The sequence below is a fragment of the Bubalus kerabau genome, chromosome 7 (assembly GCF_029407905.1).
Source record: "Bubalus kerabau isolate K-KA32 ecotype Philippines breed swamp buffalo chromosome 7, PCC_UOA_SB_1v2, whole genome shotgun sequence".
Classification (NCBI taxonomy): domain Eukaryota; kingdom Metazoa; phylum Chordata; class Mammalia; order Artiodactyla; family Bovidae; genus Bubalus; species Bubalus kerabau.
This window is the reverse complement of record NC_073630.1, coordinates 95,090,837-95,110,483: the sequence shown is the minus strand read 5'-3', so window position 1 is coordinate 95,110,483 and position 19,647 is coordinate 95,090,837. Positions and strand designations below refer to the sequence as shown.

The following is a 19,647-nucleotide window of genomic DNA, read 5'->3' as shown; positions in this document are numbered from 1 at the left end:
ATATTATATGACAGAAATAAGAGGGATCTCTCAAACTCACTAGAGAAGGGGATGTTCTCAAAGAATTAATCCTCCTCATGTGATAATAGAAAGTGTTTAGGTCAGAAAAAGTCATAGGGTTAAAGACACACTTAAAGAACACGTTTGAAATTAGGCAGACTGCCTTCTACAATAAATTAGAACACTACAAAACTTTAAAGACACAAGAAGGAACTTGGTTTTGTCCACTGCTCTATCTTCAATACTCAAAAGAGTGCTAGGTTATTTATTTGACTTTTTTCTTGTTTCTTGAGGGGATCCTCTATGACCCACCTCCCAGAATATTGGAAATAAAAGCAAAAATAAACAAATGGGACCTAATTAACCTTAAAAGCTTCTGCACATCAAAGGAAACTATTAGCAAGGTGAAAAGACAGCCTTCAGAATGGGAGAAGATAATAGCAAATGAAGCAACTGACAAACAACTAATCTCAAGAATATACAAGCAACTCCTACAGCTCAACTCCAGAAAAATAAATGACCCAATCAAAAAATGGGCCAAAGAACTAAATACACATTTCTCCAAAGAAGACATCCAGATGGCTAACAAACACATGAAAAGATGCTCAACATCACTCATTATCAGAGAAATGCAAATCAAAACCACTATGAGGTACCATTTCACGCCAGTCAGAATGGCTGCGATCCAAAAGTCTACAAGTAATAAATGCTGGAGAGGGTGTGGAGAAAAGGGAACCCTCTTACACTGTTGGTGGGAATGCAAACTAGTACAGCCACTATGGAGAACAGTGAGGAGATTCCTTAAAAAACTGGAAATAGACCTGCCTTATGATCCAGCAATCCCACTGCTGGGCATACACACTGAGGAAACCAGAAGGGAAAGAGACACGAGTACCCCAATGTTCATCGCAGCACTGTTTATAATAGCCAGGACATGGAAGCAACCTAGATGTCCATCAGCAGATGAATGGATAAGAAAGCTGAGGTACATATACACAATGGAGTATTATTCAGCCATTAAAAAGAATACATTTGAATCAGTTCTAATGAGGTGGATGAAACTGGAGCCTATTATACAGAGTGAAGTAAGCCAGAAAGAAAAACACCAATACAGTATACTAACGCATATATATGGAATTTAGAAAGATGGTAACAATAACCCTGTGTACGAGACAGCAAAAGAGACACTGATGTATAGAACAGTCTTATGGACTCTGTGGGAGAGGGAGAGGGTGGGAAGATTTGGGAGAATGGCATTGAAACATGTAAAATATCATGTATGAAACGAGTTGCCAGTCCAGGTTCGATGCACGATACTGGATGCTTGGGGCTGGTGCACTGGGACGACCCAGAGGGATGGAATGGGGAGGGAGGAGGGAGGAGGGTTCAGGATGGGGAACACATGTATACCTGTGGCGGATTCATTTTGATATTTGGCAAATCTAATACAGTTATGTAAAGTTTAAAAATAAAATAAAATTAAAAAAAAAATTAAAAAAAAAAAAAAAAAAAAAAGAGTGCTAGGCATGTAATAAAATAAATATTTGTCCAATGAATGAATGAACAATGAACTATTGATACTATAGAATGGGGTGGTGCTTCCCAGTAATCTTTAAGGCAGAGACCCTGGGAGGAAAAGGCAGTAAAAAGGGAAAGAGTGTGAAGGAAGGAGAAAGCATCCATATTAGTACCTGCCAGAGTCTAATTAAGTTTACTTTTTGTATAGCTCAAAAAAAGAAGTAAAAAGGTTAGAGCACGAAACCAACTCTGCATAATTTTGGTTCTATGTATTACCTAAGAACTTGAAGAAAAAATAATCGATAAGGATTTATGAAATCAAAGAACATATTCCTTTTACTTTGTTTTCCTGTGAGAAAAATGTTAAATGAATCAATGAGAAAGAGAAATAATATTCCAACCACTTTGAGATTAATTAAAATAAAGACTAAGAGGTTTTAAAGACTTGAATGATTGATAAATGTAGGACCTGTTGGCTGAGATGGTAAAGAATCTGCCTGCAATGCAGGAGAACTAACTGGGTTTGACCCCTGGGTTGGGAAGATCCCTTGGAGAAGGGAATGGCAACCCACTCCAGTATTCTTGCTTGGAGAACTCCATGGACACAGGAGCCTGGTAGGCTCCAGTCCATGGGGTCACAAAGAGTCGGACATGACTGAGTGACTAAGACACACACATCTAAATAAGTATGTGATTTCAGAATAAAATGTAATGATAATTCCCAAAAAAGAAGTTGAGTAATGTGAAATAACCATCTGAAAATACAAAACTAGGAAATAGGAAGAAAGGTTTGAAAATTACATTGATTTTTCTCATCTTACAAAGGGAGGAACCAGAAGATTCTATTTATGGTTGATGTAAAATACCAGAAAAAGTCAGGTTAAAAAAAATTAATATTACTAGCAGAACACAAAACGCTGTATTCTGTCCAAATCACATAAGAAAATGTTAAAAAAATATATATTTAAAGTTAGAAAGAAACCACAGGAAACATAAAGACAGAAAAGAAACATCTAGGAAGCATTTTATAAAGCTTGCTGCTGCTACTGCTGCTAAGTCACTTCAGTCGTGTCCGACTCTGTGCGACCCCATAGACGGCAGCCCACCAGGCTCCCCCGTCCCTGGGATTCTCCAGGCAAGAACACTGGAGTGGGTTGCCATTTCCTTCTCCAATGCATGAAAGGGAAAAGTGAAGCCCCTCAGTCGTGTCCGATTCTTCACGACCCCATGGACTGCAGCCTACCAAGCTCCTCCGTCCATGGGATTTTCCAGGCAAGAGTCCTGGAGTGGGTTGCCATTGCCTTCTACCAATTACATAGTAAATAATTACATTCACCTATTAAAAATCCCTTTGATATGATATTTTAAGTGTTTGCAAAAGACATTTAAAACAAATAGATTTAGAAAGCTTAAGAGGAAAGTGAAGTGAAAGTGACAGTCACTCAGTCCGGTCGATTCTTTACTACCACATGGACTACACAGTCCATGTAATTCTCCAGGCCAGAATACTAGAGTAGGTAGCTGTTCCCTTCTCCAGGGGATCTTCCCAACCCAGGGATGGAACCCTGGTCTCCCACTTTGGAGGTGGATTATTTACCAGCTAAGCCAGCAGAGAAGCCCAAGAATACTGGAGTGGGTAGCCTACCCCTTCTCCAGGGGATCTTCCCAACCCAGGAACTGAACCAGGGACTCCTGAATTGCAGGTGGTTCTTTACCTGCTGAGCTATCAGGGAAGCCCCTTAAGAGGAAACGGTAAAGATAAAAAGAAAGCAGGGTTATATCAAAGTAGAATCCAAGAAATACAAACACAGCATGAGAAAGAACCGTTTTTTAAAAACAACTGTTTATAAATAGATGATTTTGAAGGAAATAAATGACCACATGGGTATCAATCATGGCAAACAAGTTAGGAGTATAATCAAAACTAATTTACTCCACAGAAGAGCTGAAAAAAATACCATATCCCCATTTCAGTTGCTTGTAGTTTGTTTTTTTCCCCAACTCATTTAAAAATAGTAGTATCACTAGTATTCTATAAAACTGTGCACACAAGAGAATGAAAGCATATTTCTAACCAAATAATTTAGAGAAGAAGTTGATTTCTCTAGTTGTTCTTTAATCTGCCTTGATTTATAAAATAATGTTGATACTATATCTTTATTTTTTTATGATATTATACATGTTTCAATGCCATTCTCCCAAATCATTCCCCCCCCCCGCCCCCAACAGAGTCCAAAAGACTGTTCTATACATCTGTCTCTTCTGCTGTCTCGCATACAGGGTTGTCGTTACCATCTTTCTAAATTCCATATATATGCATTAGTATACTGTATTGGTGTTTTTCTTTCTGGCTTACTTCACTCTATATAATAGGCTCCAGTTTCATCCACCTCATTAGAACTGATTCAAACGTATTCTTTTTAATGGCTGAGTAATACTCCATTGTGTATATGCACCACAGCTTTCTTATCCATTCATCTGCTGATGGACATCTAGGTTGCTTCCATGTCCTGGCTACTATAAACAGTGCTGTGATGAACACTGGGGTACACGTGTCTCTTTCAATTCTGGTTTCCTTGGTGTGTATGCCCAGCAGTGGGATTGCTGGGTCATATGGCAGTTCTATTTCCAGTTTTGTAAGGAATCTCCACACTGTTCTCCATAGTGGCTGTACTAGTTTGCATTCCCACCAACAGTGTAAACAGTGTAAGAGGGTTCCCTTTTCTCCACATCCTCTCCTGCATTTATTGCTTGTAGACTTTTGGATCACAGCCATTCTGACTGGCGTGAAATGGTACCTCATTGTGGTTTTGCTTTGCATTTGTCTGATAATGAGTCATGTTGAGATTTTTTTCATGTTTGTTAGCCATTTGTATAGCTTCTTTGGAGAAATGTCTATTTAGTTCTTTGGCCCATTTTTTGATTGGGTCATTTATTTTTCTGGAATTGAGCTGCAGGAGTTGCTTGTATATTTTTGAGATTAGTTGTTTGTCAGTTGCTTCATTTGCTATTATTTTTCTCCCATTCTGAAGGCTGTCTTTTCACCTTGCTTATAGTTTCTTTTGTTGTGCAGAAGCTTTTAATTTTATTCCAGGAAGATTACAGAGGAAAAAAGTGGAAAACTTAATATTTTTCTTTCAGCCTTGATTGCAAAAGCAAGTTTAGAAAGGCTGAGTATTTGTTCTTTACTGCCACTTAAATATGGGTACTTTAGACTCAAAAAAATGGTTATAATGTTGGCAGTGAACATAGCAATTATTCAGGGGAGTTGGGGGGTGTGGAGAAGGGAGTGGTGTGCCATAAAACTGTTTCAGAACTTGAAAGGGAAAAAAGCCCTGCAATTAAAGAGCACTCTTACAACAGCAAGGTGTATTTATTTAGATTTTTAAAAATCATAACCTTTGAATAATGATTTGCTAGTGAATGTCTTAGCACAGGTGTTCAGGTGTTTTGTATAAACGACTTGTCAAGAGTAATTGGTTGTTATGTTACCTTAAAAATAGGTAGTTATTTCACTGATGAATAGAAGAGGAGTGTATGGGGAAGCTTTATATTCTTCTCAGTGCTTTAGGTTTTTTAAAAAGTCATCCATGGATTACATAATTTCTCTGTATGTTCATAACTGTAATTTGAAATAAAATAGGTGACTTTTTTTTGAAAAAAAAATAAAAAATAAAAAAAGAACCGTTTTTTAAAAATCCACAATTCACACAACTTTATGTACTAAACAATAATGCTTGAGAAATACATATGTGCAAAAACTGTTAAACATGCAAAAATAAATGGATATAAATTCAGAAGTACAAGTCTTTAGAAGATTTCTTCAGACATAGTCAAAAATTATAAATAAATAAATTATAAATTACAGTAAAAAATATAAATAAGTTGAAATAAAATGTCATTTGATGTCAAACAAAATAGGCCTCCCATTCAAAAGTTTGGACTTAAAAGCAAAAGTATAATTTGTTTTACAGAATGTTCTTTTATATAGTTCTGAGAAGGATGGAGGTGAAAGGACTGAAAATCAGAAGACAATCTTCCTAAATGGAAGAATGAATGGCAATCAGAATTTCACTGCCCAGGGTAGTCCAATAAACATTTCTAGGAAATGCTACTGGAAGGCTGGGAATACTCTATATAGCCCTTTACTGTCTACAAAGTGCTTTCACATTCATATTACTTTCAATACTGTAACAAAAGGAAGGAACGACAGATGAGAACAAAATAGAATCTCTTGGAAGAAAGGAACATGACTCAAGGAGGGAAATTCCTCTTGCCGTAGGAGAGGACTGCTGGTGTATAAAGTGCCTTAAATATGCCAGAAAGAATTCTCTTCCACGATCTGCTTTTCTCCTTCCTCCAAGAAGAATATCAAAGCCAAAGCAGCAGCAACAAGCATGAGTGTGAAGGGCATGGCTATAGTCCTGACTGTGATATTATGTGCTGCAATTGTTCAAGGTATATGGTACCTTTTATTTCTCAACCTATAAATGTCTTTTCTAATGCTTCAAATGTCTTTTCTAATGCTTCAAATGTCTTTTCGTTCACTTTTATCTCAAAATATACAGTGAATTTTTATTTACCCTCAAACATTAGCAGTTGCTACAGCTTTGGCAGAGAATATTGGAAATGTTTAACTGAAACTAGAAATGATACGTTTAACAGAATTTATTTAGCTACAAAATCTGGCAAGAGCCTTTAGGAACAGTTTTAAACGTCTGCCAAGAAGATTTTAAGAGATAATGTTATTTGCTTTCTGGAAAAGTTCTTGAGCATAAAAGCAACAGGCAAATAATCTTGATCTCTAATAAACTTCTTTTATTCTTCTCTTTATTTTTTAATAGTTTGCTTACAAATTCAAAGAGAAAATTGTCAACTTCTTAAGTTCTTTCCTAGTAACAGCAGTGTTGAGTGCTATTTGTCAAATTACTATCTCTAGTCTCACTAAAAACTTGGCTCACATTCTTCATCAAGATTATAAAACAGAGCCCACTGCTGCAATCAAATGTATTAGTAACTGATGCTGTGATCTGTTCTAGGCTTCCCTATGTTCAAAGGGGGACGGTGTCTTTGCATAGGCCCTGGAGTAAAAGCAGTCAAAGTGGCAGATATTGAGAAAGTCTCTATAATTTACCCAACTAATAACTGTGACAAAACAGAAGTGATGTAAGTAATGGACGTGGTGAAGATAATAGTGGCGGGGGGAGCTTTTTTGTGTTGTTTTTCTTATGTTTTTCCATTGAAAATTTAAGACTGTTTTGGACCTTCCCTTAACAGTATCACCCTGAAAACACATAAAGGACAAAGATGCCTAAATCCCAAGGCAAAGCAAGCAAAAGCTATTATCAAGGTAGGTTACCAGATTACTTCTATTTTATAATCTGCTTTATCCAAGACAAATCTTTTGGGAAAAAAATTTGACAACTGCAGAATGGTTTTGTTATGATCCTGTGTGAAGTGTTCTGATAAGGGATCTCTGGTTATTATCGACTTTCCTTTCCTGCTACACATTTTTGCATGTCAACTCTTAAATCACTAGGAAACAAGAACAGTCCAAGTCTGTAAAATTCTCATTTTCTCATTACAGAAAGTTCAAAGAAAGAATTCTGAAAAATATAAAAATATATGAAGTCCTGGAAAAGAGGATCTGAAAACCTAGAACAAGTGTAACTGTGACTACTGAAAAGATAAGAACTCTGCAGTAAGGAAACTGACTTTCTCCTGCCGGGTGCAATGAACATTCACACATTTCTAGGTTAGGAAACTCTCCAGGAGATTTGATACTTATAACTATTTTGCTATGGCTATGAATGCACTTCTGTCTCTAGAAGTTATCTGTCTATACCTGACCTATATTTCATATTACAATATATTATTATTACTAGAATTAAGACCATGACTCATAAGTCAAAGCATCCATGTGTATAATAATCATTCCTTAAATAATTTTTATGTCAATTCATAGTCCTTTTCCCAGAAGTTTTATATATATATATATATATATATATATATATATGGAGAAAGTCCTTAAACATTATCTTATTTTATAAAGAAGGCTGTAATTCATGAAATGTACTATGAAAACAATTATAAACTAATGGTAACTGGTAAGAGTGCAAATATTTCAAAACAAAATGAGTAGCTCTGGTGTTTTGAATTTTTTAAATAACCGTTTTTTCATTGAGATATTTGAAGCAATTAGGATGTATGTGTTAACCATGAATTTTGGTTTTATCCATTCTTTAATACATTGGACACATTTTAAATATGACATATTTTTGTCTACCAAAGAAAAATACTGAAAAATAAATAATATGTGCATATCTCGCAACCACATTTACTTTCTGTGATTCTTTTTCTTAGAAAAATATCTTTTTTTTAGTCATGCCTGTACTATAAAATTTAGAGATATCTAAGGTAGTTTCACTTTGAAAATAATCAAGTAATTTTTCTCTAATAAGCTACCACAACCCTCCTTAAAACAGAAACAAATACATGTTTTTCAGAAACATAAGATACCATAAACAATTTTATCTTGTAATTCAAGAGGTACACAGCTACCTGTCATCACAAAGAATTGTTTTGAAATATATTTTAATGAGTAGTTGTGAAGGACAGCTATCTCTTTTCTTTTTTTTAAAGGATCTTCCTACAGTCAAACTGCTTTCTTACTCAGGGCTAATTTCTTCTTATGTGAGCTTTGGCGGGAGGCCAAAAGGAAAAAGCCAAAGGAAGGCGTTCCCTGAAGGCCAGAACAAGGTCTCAGCAAGACCATTCCTACCCTAGACTTTGAACTCCAGCAGGCACCACAAAGATGCTATCAGTTAAGATATATTTAAAGCAGCAGCAGTAACAGTGTAAGTCTGATAGTGGTGACTCCCTAACGTGTCCCTGTAGCATGACTGTGGCTATAATCCTTCCTGCCACCTAGCACCCTTAGGTTTTGTACATTTTCCAAATGCAATTCTTCAGTCTTTTTGTGAAATTTTCAACGACCAATTAAATTTCTTTCCACTGAAGTGAGCCAGAGTTGGTTTCTCTGTGTGGATCCAAAAACCTTAGCTGTTATAGCACTCTTTAGATAGATATCCATACATTGGGAAAACTAAAATATTTATAGAATTACCAAAAATCATGTTATGTTTATTTGAAAACAAAAGAACAATTTAAATGCATCTTTTGTGTATCCTTCTTATCAATATCAAAGAGCCAACCATAAAACAGATCAGAGAATGAACAGAAAAGTAAAGAGAACAGTAGGGTGCCTAGAGCCCAACAGTCCTACTGACTAACTTTTGACTGTGCCTACAAGCAATAATGAGAAGCAAAAATGTTATCCAGAATATCTGTATATAAATAAATAAATACCTAAATCATATATTTATTCTATGGTATACTGTATAGATATACAGCATAAATATTACGTGTGTATATATCATAAATCTACATAGATTTCTATACAGATATAGGACTTCTATAAGAATTCCCTGGATAGTTTTAAAACTTGGATCTAACATTTGACAATTTACAGTGATTTTTTTTTAAAGAATATCTTTGAAAATAAAAAAACCGAGTAAGAGCTACATTATAAATTTGATATTTTTTAAAGTAAAGTAGCATAGATCAGTTGGGGAAGGCAATGGCACCCCACTCCAGTACTCTTGCCTGGAAAATCCCATGGACATGGACAGAGGAGCCTGGTGGGCTTCAGTCCATGGGGTCTCGAAGAGTCAGACAACTGAGTGAATTCACTTTCACTTTTCACTTTCATGCATTGGAGAAGGAAATGGCAACCCACTCCAGTGTTCTTGCCTGGAGAATCCCAGGGACGGAGGAGCCTGGTGGGCTGCCGTCTATGGGGTCACACAGAGTCGGACACGACTGACGTGACTTAGCAGTAGCAGCATAGATCAGTACGTTATCATTGGGAAACAATATAATACTTAAATTTGTTCACAGCAAAATAAGACATAAAAGAATTAATGCTGTTGTTGTTCTGTCGCTAAGTTGTGTCATTCTGTCGCTAAGTTGTGTCCGACTCTTTGTGACCCCATGGACTACAGCACACCATGCCTCCCTATCCTTAACTACCTCCCAGAGTTTGCTCAAACTCATGCTCACTGAGTCTGTGATGTCATCCCAACCATTTCATCCTCTGTCACCTCCATCTCCTCCTGCCCTCAATCTTTCTCATCATCATAATTAAAATGCTGCTGCTGCTGCTAAGTCACTTCAGTCGTGTCCGACTCTGTTCGACCCCATAGACGGCAGCCCACCAGGCTCCCCTGTCCCTGGGATTCTCCAGGCAAGAACACTGGAGTGGGTTGCCATTTCCTTCTCCAATGCATGAAAGTGAAAAGTGAAAGTGAAGTCACTCAGTCGTGTCTGACTCTTAGTGACTCCATGGACTGCAGCCTACCAGGCTCCTCCATCCATGGGATTTTCCAGGCTATAGTACTGGATTGCCATTTCCTTCTCCAGGGGATCTTCCCGACCCAGGGATCAAACCCGGGTCTCCAGGTCTCCCGCTTTGTAGACAGACGCTTTACCATCTGAGCCACCAGGGAAGTCCTAGTACCTTTACACATACCATTTGCTTAGCCTGTTTCTTCATTAAACTAATTCCTACTTGTCACTTACATCTCAGCTTAAATGACATTTTCTTCCCTATTTGTCTTCAGAACACTGCACTTTTTCATGACACTATTTGTTGCAAATAAAGAAGTATTTCTGTGCTTAATATATGCTCTTCCACAAATGCAAGCTCAGTAAGAAAGTTACTATAATCCTAGCCCATAGTATACTGTCTAGCAGATATCAGATTCTTGATAAATATTTAAGAATGGAATAACTAAATGGCAATAGAAACTAAAGGAAAGGAACTTACATCAAGGAATATTATGAAGGAATGCATAATGGTAGAAAAGTATAAATTGAGTTTTAAAAATAATAATTAAATTAGTTTGGTTGAAGTGAGGATGAAGGATATCAAATGTCTAACTGAACAACCTTGAATTTTACTATCTATAAAATGGGGATTCATTAAATGTTCATGAATAAGATAAGGACCCTAATTAAGTTATTTCCTAGTTATTCTAGGTAATTCTGGGGATGGCTTAGAAGATTGACTGGAACTAGGAGAGCTTGGGAAAAGGAGTATGTTGCCATAGCTCAGGTCTGTATTTCCCAAACTTCAAATTATTCTCATACCATCATCACAAATTTTCTTTTATCATATTTCTGATCAATCTTCATTATTCTCAGCAACTTCTTAACACTTTTATTTTGCTTTCATGTTCATAAAAAGCAAATTTTCACTACTGTACATGTGAAATCAACATCACTTCCTATAGAAATAAAATGTAACAATAAAAGGAAACAAGACAAATTTTTAGAAAGGTACTACCTCCCAAGACTGAACCAGGAGAAAATAGAAAATATGAACAGACCAATAACAAGAACTGAAGTTTAAACTGTGATTTAAAAACTCCCAACAAACAAAAGTCTAGGACCTGATGACTTCACAGCAATTTCTATCAAACATTTAGAGAAGAGGTAACACCTATCCATCTGAAACTATTCCAAAAACCTGCAAAGGAACATTTCCAAACTCATGCTATGAGGCTGCCATTATCTTAATATCAAAACCAGACAGAGATACCACAAAAAAGAAAACTACAGGCCAGTATGCAGAGAAGGCAATGGCACCCCACTCCAGTACTCTTGCCCAGAAAATCCCATGGACAGAGGAGCCTGGTGGGCTGCCGTCTCTGGGGTCGCACAGAGTCGCACATGACTGAAGCGACTTAGCAGCAGCAGCAGCACAGGCCAGTATCACTGATGAACACAGACACAAAAGTCCTCAACACAGTAATAGCAAACAGAATCCAACAAGACAATAAAAGGATCAGACACCACAATCAAGTGGAATTTATGCCAGGGATGCAACGATTTTTCAATATCCACAAATCAGTATGACACACAACACTGGAAAAAACTGGTGAATAAAAACTATACGATCATCTCAATAGATGTAGAAAAATCATTGTGACAAAATTCAACACCCATTTATGATAAAAATTCTCCAGAAAGTGGGCACAGAGTGGAAACTACCTCATCATAATAGAGGCCATATATGACAAATCCACAGCTAACATCACACTCAATGGTAAAAAGCGGAAAGCCTTTCCTCAAGACCAGGAAGAAGAGGATGTCCTCTCTCACCACTTCTGTTCAACATAATTTTAGAAGTCCTAGCCACATAAATCAGAGAAGAAAAAGAAATAAAAGGAATCAAATTGGAAAGAAGTAAACTGTCACTATTTGCAGATGACACAATACTATACAAAAATAATCCTAAAGATGCTACTAGAAAACTACTAGAGCTCATCAATGAATTCAATAAAGTTGCAGGATACAAAATTAATATACATAAGTCTGTTGCATATCTATACACTAACAAAAGATCACAAAGAGAAATTAAGGAAACAGTCCTATTTACCATCATATCATAAAGGATAAAATATCTATGAATAAACCTACCAAAGAGGGCAAAAGACCTTTACTCCAAAAACTATAGAAACTGAAAATGACACAAATGTCATTTGTGGAAATGGATGGAAAGACATAGCATGTTTCTGGACTGAAGAATCAGTATTATCAAAATGACTACACTACCCAAGGCAATTTACAGATTCAGTGCAATCCCTAACAAAACACCAGTGACATTTTTCAAAGAATTTTTAAATCTATATGGAAACACTAAAGACCCTGAATAGACAAAGCAATCTTGAGAAAGAAAATGAAGCTGGAGCAATCAGGCTCCCTGACTTCAGACTATACTATAAAGCTATAGTAATCGAAACACTGTGGTACCATAAACCATAAAAGAAATATAAAAACTGGTCAACCACTTGTAAAAGAATGAAACTAGAACACTTTCTAACACCATACACAAAAATAAACTCAAAATGGATTAAAGATCTAAACATAAGACCAGAAACTATAAAACTCTTAGAGGAGAACATAGGCAAAACACTCTCCCACATACATCACAGCAGGATCCTCTATGACCCACCTCCAAGAATATTGGAAATAAAAGCAAAAAAGAAAACAAATGGGATCTAATTAAAATTAAAAGCTTCTGCACAACGAAAGAAACTATAAGCAAGGTGAAAAGACAGCCTTCAGAATGGGAGAAAATAATAGCAAATGAAGCAACTGACAAACAACTAATCTCAAAAATATACAAGCAACTCCTGCAGCTCAATTCAAGAAAAATAAACGACCCAATCAAAAAATGGGCCAAAGAACTAAATAGACATTTCTCTGAAGAAGACATACAGATGGCTAACAAACACATGAAAAGATGCTCAACATCACTCATTATCAGAGAAATGCAAATCAAAACCACAATGAGGTACCATTTCACGCCAGTCAGAATGGCTGTGATCCAAAAGTCTACAAGCAATAAATGCAGGAGAGGATGTGGAGAAAAGGGAACCCTCTTACACTGTTGGTGGGAATGCAAACTAGTACAGCCACTATGGAGAACAGTGTGGAGATTCCTTCAAAAACTGGAAATAGAACTGCCATATGACCCAGAAATCCCACTGCTGGGCATACACACCGAGGAAACCAGAATTGAAAAAGACACGTGTACCCCAATGTTCATCGCAGCACTGTTTATAATAGCCAGGAAGCAACCTAGATGTCCATCAGCAGATGAATGGATAAGAAAGCTGAGGTACATATACACAATAGAGTATTACTCAGCCATTAAAAAGAATACATTTGAATCAGTTCTAATGAGGTGGATGAAACTGGAGGCTATTAGGCAGAGTGAAGTAAGTCAGAAAGAAAAACACCAATACAGTATACTAACGCATATATATGGAATTTAGAAAGATGGTAACAACAACCCTGTATGCGAGACAGCAAGAGACACTGATGTATAGAACAGTCTTTTTGACTCTGTGGGAGAGGCAGGGGGATGGATGATTTGGGAGAATGGCATTAAAACATGTATAATATCATGTAAGAAATGAAACGCCAGTCCAGGTTCGATGCAGGATACAGGAAGCTTGGGGCTGGTGCACTGGGATGACCCAGAGGGATGGTATGGGGAGGGAGGTGGGAGGAGGGTTCAGGATGGGGAACACGTGTACACCCATGGTGAATGCATGTTGATGTATGGCAAAACCAATATAATATTGTAAAGTAAAAAAAAATATATATATAATAATAAAAAAATTTTTTTAAAGAATGATAGTGAAACAAAGACATTTCAGTCAAAAAAAAAAAAAAAAAAAGAAATGCAGATCAATAGGGTAGGATAGAAAGTCCAGAATACAGTCACACACCTATGGACAATTTATGCAAAGGAAGCAAGACTATACAATGGAGAAAAGACAGTCTCTTCAATAAGTGGTTCTGAGAAAACTGGACAGCTACACATTAAAAAATGAAATTAGAATATTCTCTAATACTATATACAAAAATAAATTCAAAATGGATTAAAGACCTACATGTAAGACCAGACTATAAAACTCATAGAAGAAAACATAGAACACACTTTGACATAAGTTACAGCAGTATCTTTTTAGATCTACCTCCTAGAGTAATAAAAAATAAAGGCAATAGTAAACAAATGAGACCTAATTAAACATAAAAGCTTTTTGCATAGCAAAGGAAACATAAACAAAACAAAAAGTCACCCCACATAATCAGAGAAAATATTTGTAAACAAAGCAACTGACAAGGGATTAGTCTCCAAAATACACAGTTCATGCAGCTCAACATATTAAAAAAAGAAAGAAAAACAACTCAATCCAAAGACAGACAGAAAACCTTCCTCCAAAGAAAAACCTTTGGAGAAAAGATATTTCTCCAAAGAAAACAAACAAACAGCCAAAAAGCACATGAAAAGACGCTCAAGATTGCTAATTATTAGAATGCAGGTGAAAACTACAAAGAGGTATCACCTCACACCAGTCAGAATGGTCATCATCCACAAAGAGTAAATGCTGGAGAGGATGGAGAAAAGGTAATCCTCTTACACTCTTGCTGGGAAAGTAAACTGGTACAATCACTCCAGAGAAACATATGGAGGTTCCTTAAGAAACTAAAAACAGAACCGCCACATGGTCCAGCAATCCCACCCCTGGGCATATATCCAGAGAAAACTCTAATTCAAAAAGATACACACTCCCCAGTGTTCACAGCAGTACTATTTTCAATAGTCAAGACATGGAAGCAACCTAAACGACCATCAACAGATGAATGGATAAAGATGTGATCTGGGGCTTCCCTGGAAGAATTGATGTTTTCAAACTGTGATGCTGGAGAAGACTCTTGAGACTCCCTTGGACAGCAAGGAGATCAAACCAGTCAATCCTAAAGGAAATCAACCCTGAATATTCATTGGAAGGACTGATGCTGAAGCGGAAGCTCTAATACTTTGGCCACCCAAAGTGAAGAGCCAGTTCACTGGATAAGATTCACAGAGTCAGATACTACTTAGTGACTGAACAAGTCCCTTTCTGAATAGCACAATGATTTAAATCCATCAGTCACTCTGTTAAGTCAAAACATTGCTACAATTTAATTGAGATTCTTGGAAACTTCCATTTTTAATATATGAAATGACTCAGAAAAGCAGCGGCATATCTATGCCACATTTCTTCTGCTCCTCTCAAAAGGAGGAACCAGGAATAAAAACTTACTCTCACACTTTCTCTGAAATGAGAACTTTACAGTCAATTAATTTTTCAGTGGACCACTGGTATACAGACTTGGATTAATCACTGTAGTTGATGATACATACATTGTTACCTCTGAGGCATACACATATATATAATAAAATGAAGACCCATGAACACACCACCCAAATCAAGAACTAGAACATTAATAACTTAATGTAACTATGTGTTTCTTCCCTATCCTATTGCCTTGCCTCTGCCAACCCCAAGACAATCACTATTCTGAACTGTTTCTTCCCTTGCATTTTTAAAAATTGTGGTAAAATACACATAACCTAACATCTCACACGCTAGTAAAGTAATGCTCAAAATTCTCCAAGCCAGGCTTCAGCAATACGTGAACCGTGAACTTCCAGGTGTTCAAGCTGGTTTTAGAAAAGGCAGAGGAACCAGAGATCAAATTGCCAACATCCGCTGGATCATCAAGAAAGCAAGAGAGTTCCAGAAAAACATCTATTTCCACTTTATTGACTATGCCAAAGCTTTTGACTGTGTGGATCACAATAAACTGTGGAAAATTCTGAAAGAGATGGGAATACCAGACCACCTGATCTGCCTCCTGAGAAACCTGTATGCATGTCTCAACAGTTAGAACTGGACATGGAAAAACAGACTGGTTCCAAATAGGAAAAGGAGTACGTCAAGCCTGTATATTGGCACCCTGCTTATTTAACTTCTATGCAGAGTACATCATGAGAAACGCTGGACTGGAAGAAGCACAAGCTGGAATCAAGATTGCCAGGAGAAATATCAATAACCTCAGATATGCACATGACACCACCCTTATGGCAGAAAGTGAAGAGGAACTCAAAAGCCTCTTGATGAAAGTGAAAGAGGAGAGTGAAAAAGTTGGCTTAAAGCTCAACATTCAGAAAACTAAGATCATGGCATCTGGTCCCATCACTTCATGGGAAATAGATGGGGAATCAGTGGAAACAAGTGTCAGACTTTATTTTTTGGGGCTCCAAAATCACTGCAGATGGTGATTTCAGCCATGAAATTAAAAGACGCTTACTCCTTGGAAGGAAAGTTATGACCAACCTAGATAGCATATTCAAAAGCAGAGACATTACTTTGCCAACAAAGGTCCGTCTAGTCAAGGCTATGGTTTTTCCAGTGGTCATGTATGGATGTGAGAGGTGGACTGTGAAGAAAGCTGAGCACCGAAGAACTGATGCTTTTGAACTGTGGTGTTGGAGAAGACTCTTGAAAGTCCCTTGGACTGCAAGGAGATCCAACCCGTCCATTCTAAAGGAGATCAGTCCTGGGTGTTCTTTGGAAGAAATGATGCTAAAGCTGAAACTCCAGTACTGTGGCCACCTGATGCGAAGAGTTGACTCATTGGAAAAGACTCTGATGCTGGGAGAGATTGAGGGCAGGAGGAGAAGGGGACGACAGAGGATGAGATGGCTGGATGGCATCACCAACTCGATGGACGTGAGATTGAGTGAACTCCAGGAGTTGGTGATGGACAGGGAAGCCTGGCGTGCTGCAGTTCATGGGGTCACAAAGAGTTGGACACAACTGAGCGAGTGAACAGAACTGAACTGAAACATTTTTAAGTGTTCAGTTCAGCAATATTAAGTACATTCATGTTATTGTGCAACCATCACTCCCTTGCTTTTTAAAATTGTGTGTGTTCTGCTGCTCAGTCATGTCTAACTCTTTATGACTGTAGCCTACTAGGCTTCCCTGGCCATGGCATTCTCCAGGCAAGAATACTGGAGCGATTTGTCATTTGCTCCTCCAGGGGATCTTCCCAACCCAAAGATCGAACTGATGTCTCTTGCATCTCCTGCATTAGTAGGAAGAGTCTTTACCACTGCACCACCTGGGAAGCCATTTTAAAATTAGTTTTTATTTATAAACACACAGTTAAAATATTATTTAACTTTAGTTTTGCTTAACTTTATCAAAAGGGTAATCTTTCTGTATTTAATCTCAACAGTATTTTAGAAAAATTCACTTACATTTTCTGCAAACAAGTCTTGCTTGCCTTTTGTTAGTTTCACTCCTAATATTCATGTTTTTAAGAATTTGTTTCTTCTGTAAATTTTTATAAAATAACATTAAAATTATTTTGTTTCTGATGGAGAATGCGTAGTACACTGATCTTATAGCCACCTACTTTGATAAATTTGATTATTTCTAAATTTGAAGGGGTGGTTCCTATGCAAAAATCTTCTATGCAAAATTTTATTTCTTCCTTATCAATACTTCTGGCTTGAATTTCTTTCTTTTAAATTTTTCAGGCTATGACCTATAGCACAAAGAAGAAAAGTAAAAAATGAGCATCTGTGTCTTGTTTAGTAAATTCATGGTATACTCTTATGCACTGAAGGTAAGACAAGTTACCTAAATAAGCCCTTTCCTAAGACTAAATGCTGCATGATTCCAGCCCTCAGTTCCACCAGGAGAGGCATGCTATGGCTGGTCAATGCTGTAGACTAACAGACACATCTGATCATACGAGTTACTACATCATCTAGAGAGAAAATACTACCTGTTGCACTTAGGAGATAAGCTTAAACTTGGACAGAGACCTGGCTATATTTTTAAAATGCTGGCCAGTTAAAACTTCATTTAGACTTCTTAAAATACCTTTTTAATAATCTGTCATCTTTAGAACAATGTGCAAGGTATGTATTATAATGCATATTTGAAAATAAGAAAACTGAAGCACAGACCTACCTAACAGTTTGTCCAGGTTTACAGAGCAAGTAAGAGACCAAACTATACACTGCTATCTGTAGAGACCCAGACCATCTCATCATCCCATTAAGTGTGAGAAAAGCAAAGCACGGCATGGTTTCAGTATGCATACAAACAGAAGTTATTTATTTGCAGGCCTTCCCAAGCATGCTCATTTTAAGTATACATCACCAACTTTGCCCTGGCTGTGAATGATGAGACACACTGGTAACTCAAAAGTATATAACCAGTATTACCAGCCACTGTTAGCTAGGAGGCTCTTTTGACAACTCAAGGCAAAGCTTTACCCTCCTCTCCCAGACTCTCCAAGGCGTACTGTAAATCAGCTGAGGGGATTCTCAGCCTATGGAAATCACTGAATTGCTCCTGCTCACTTTTTAGGAAACTTCTTCTAAGCACATTAGTTTCTCGGAAAGCATTTTTTTTCTGGGTCTGTAACAAGTCTGTTACAGCAGACACTTTCTTTTGGCCTGATGCCATAGTCTTAAACCAAAAGCAAATGAAACTGAAACTACAGATGTACTTTTCCCCTTAATTCTTTCTTTTAAAAACTAGACTCAGATCAGTGAATACTAAGAAAGTGAATATATAAAAAGTCATGCAAAATTTAAAATTTAAAAGTTATTACTTAGATTTTTATTCACATGATTCATGTAAGGCTGCCAGTGGATATAACAAGTAATAGTTGGCTTACTATTGTCTCTAAAGGTTTTTTTTTTCCAGAATTCTCCACATTGATCACACTTATAAAGGTTTCTCTCCTGAGCAGAGCCCCACTAAAAACAAGGAGAAAACAGTCCTTTGTTTTCATTCTATTTTCACAAGAAAACAACCTGATAACTAATTCAACTTCTCAGGTACTCTGATACTAGAAAAGAGTGAATTGGTTATCAGACTCAATCATTCCAGTCACTGGAAGGTCTTCATATAAATGAATAAATTTAATTTTCATCTCACGTTCTTGTGTATCTGGTTTGCAGAATTAACTCTAAGAACGTGTTTACCCTGAATTATTAGAAAAAAAATGAGTTTACAGACCTGTAAACCTCAGGACCAGATCCTACAGAATCCTAACAAGATATTACCAACCCTATGAGACTGAAGCAATCTGCCTGATTGGCTGGCTGGCATCTCTCTAGTCCATTTTTGGTGACACTTCTCTAACTGCGTATGCTTCCCTTCCTGGCCACTTGTCTAAATACAATCCACACTTTAAGGTTCATCTATTACTGGTCTTAATAAATATAATCACCTATAACCCCCCATATCATATATTATCTATACCACTCATTTGTCATTGATCACACAGTTTTTTAAATTGATATTTACTGTTTCATATTTGTGGCTTTTCTAGTTAGAATGCAAATCCATCAAGGACAGACACTGGATCTTATCCTAGTATCCCATGAGACTAGCTTGGTTCCCTTCATAAAGTAGAGAGACAATAATGAGAACAAGTACAATCCTCCTTGTTCTTCTGCTTCCAAAACCATCAATGAACACGTAAGCAATATGCATTGAAAAGACCTGCATTCCTTCATTCATTCAGTACATAATTGCAGAGAACCTCCAATGAATAATTTAAAAGTTTTAGTGTACCAACTTTTACTTATTTACCCCACTGTCCTAGAAATAAAGATTTTGACCTATAGCTAGC

General features: G+C 37.0%; 2 protein-coding genes across 4 annotated transcripts in view; one reads left to right on the top strand and one right to left on the bottom strand.

Annotated features, from left to right (window-relative positions):
* ART3 (ADP-ribosyltransferase 3 (inactive)) overlaps positions 1 to 19,647 on the bottom strand; it is a 144,678-nt gene that overhangs the window by 99,387 nt on the left and 25,644 nt on the right. The window lies entirely within an intron of this gene.
* On the top strand, positions 5,867 to 7,409 carry CXCL11 (C-X-C motif chemokine ligand 11). 2 transcript variants are annotated; one of them, XM_055588838.1, is made up of 4 exons: positions 5,867 to 5,976; positions 6,558 to 6,684; positions 6,796 to 6,868; positions 7,110 to 7,409. In XM_055588838.1, the coding sequence occupies exons 1-4, from the start codon at positions 5,916 to 5,918 to the stop codon at positions 7,167 to 7,169; spliced, it is 321 nt and encodes a 106-aa protein (XP_055444813.1). In that variant the 5' UTR covers positions 5,867 to 5,915; the 3' UTR covers positions 7,170 to 7,409. The 2 variants fall into 2 exon arrangements, with proteins under 2 accessions (XP_055444813.1, XP_055444812.1); XM_055588837.1 differs by having other exon boundaries at positions 7,106 to 7,409.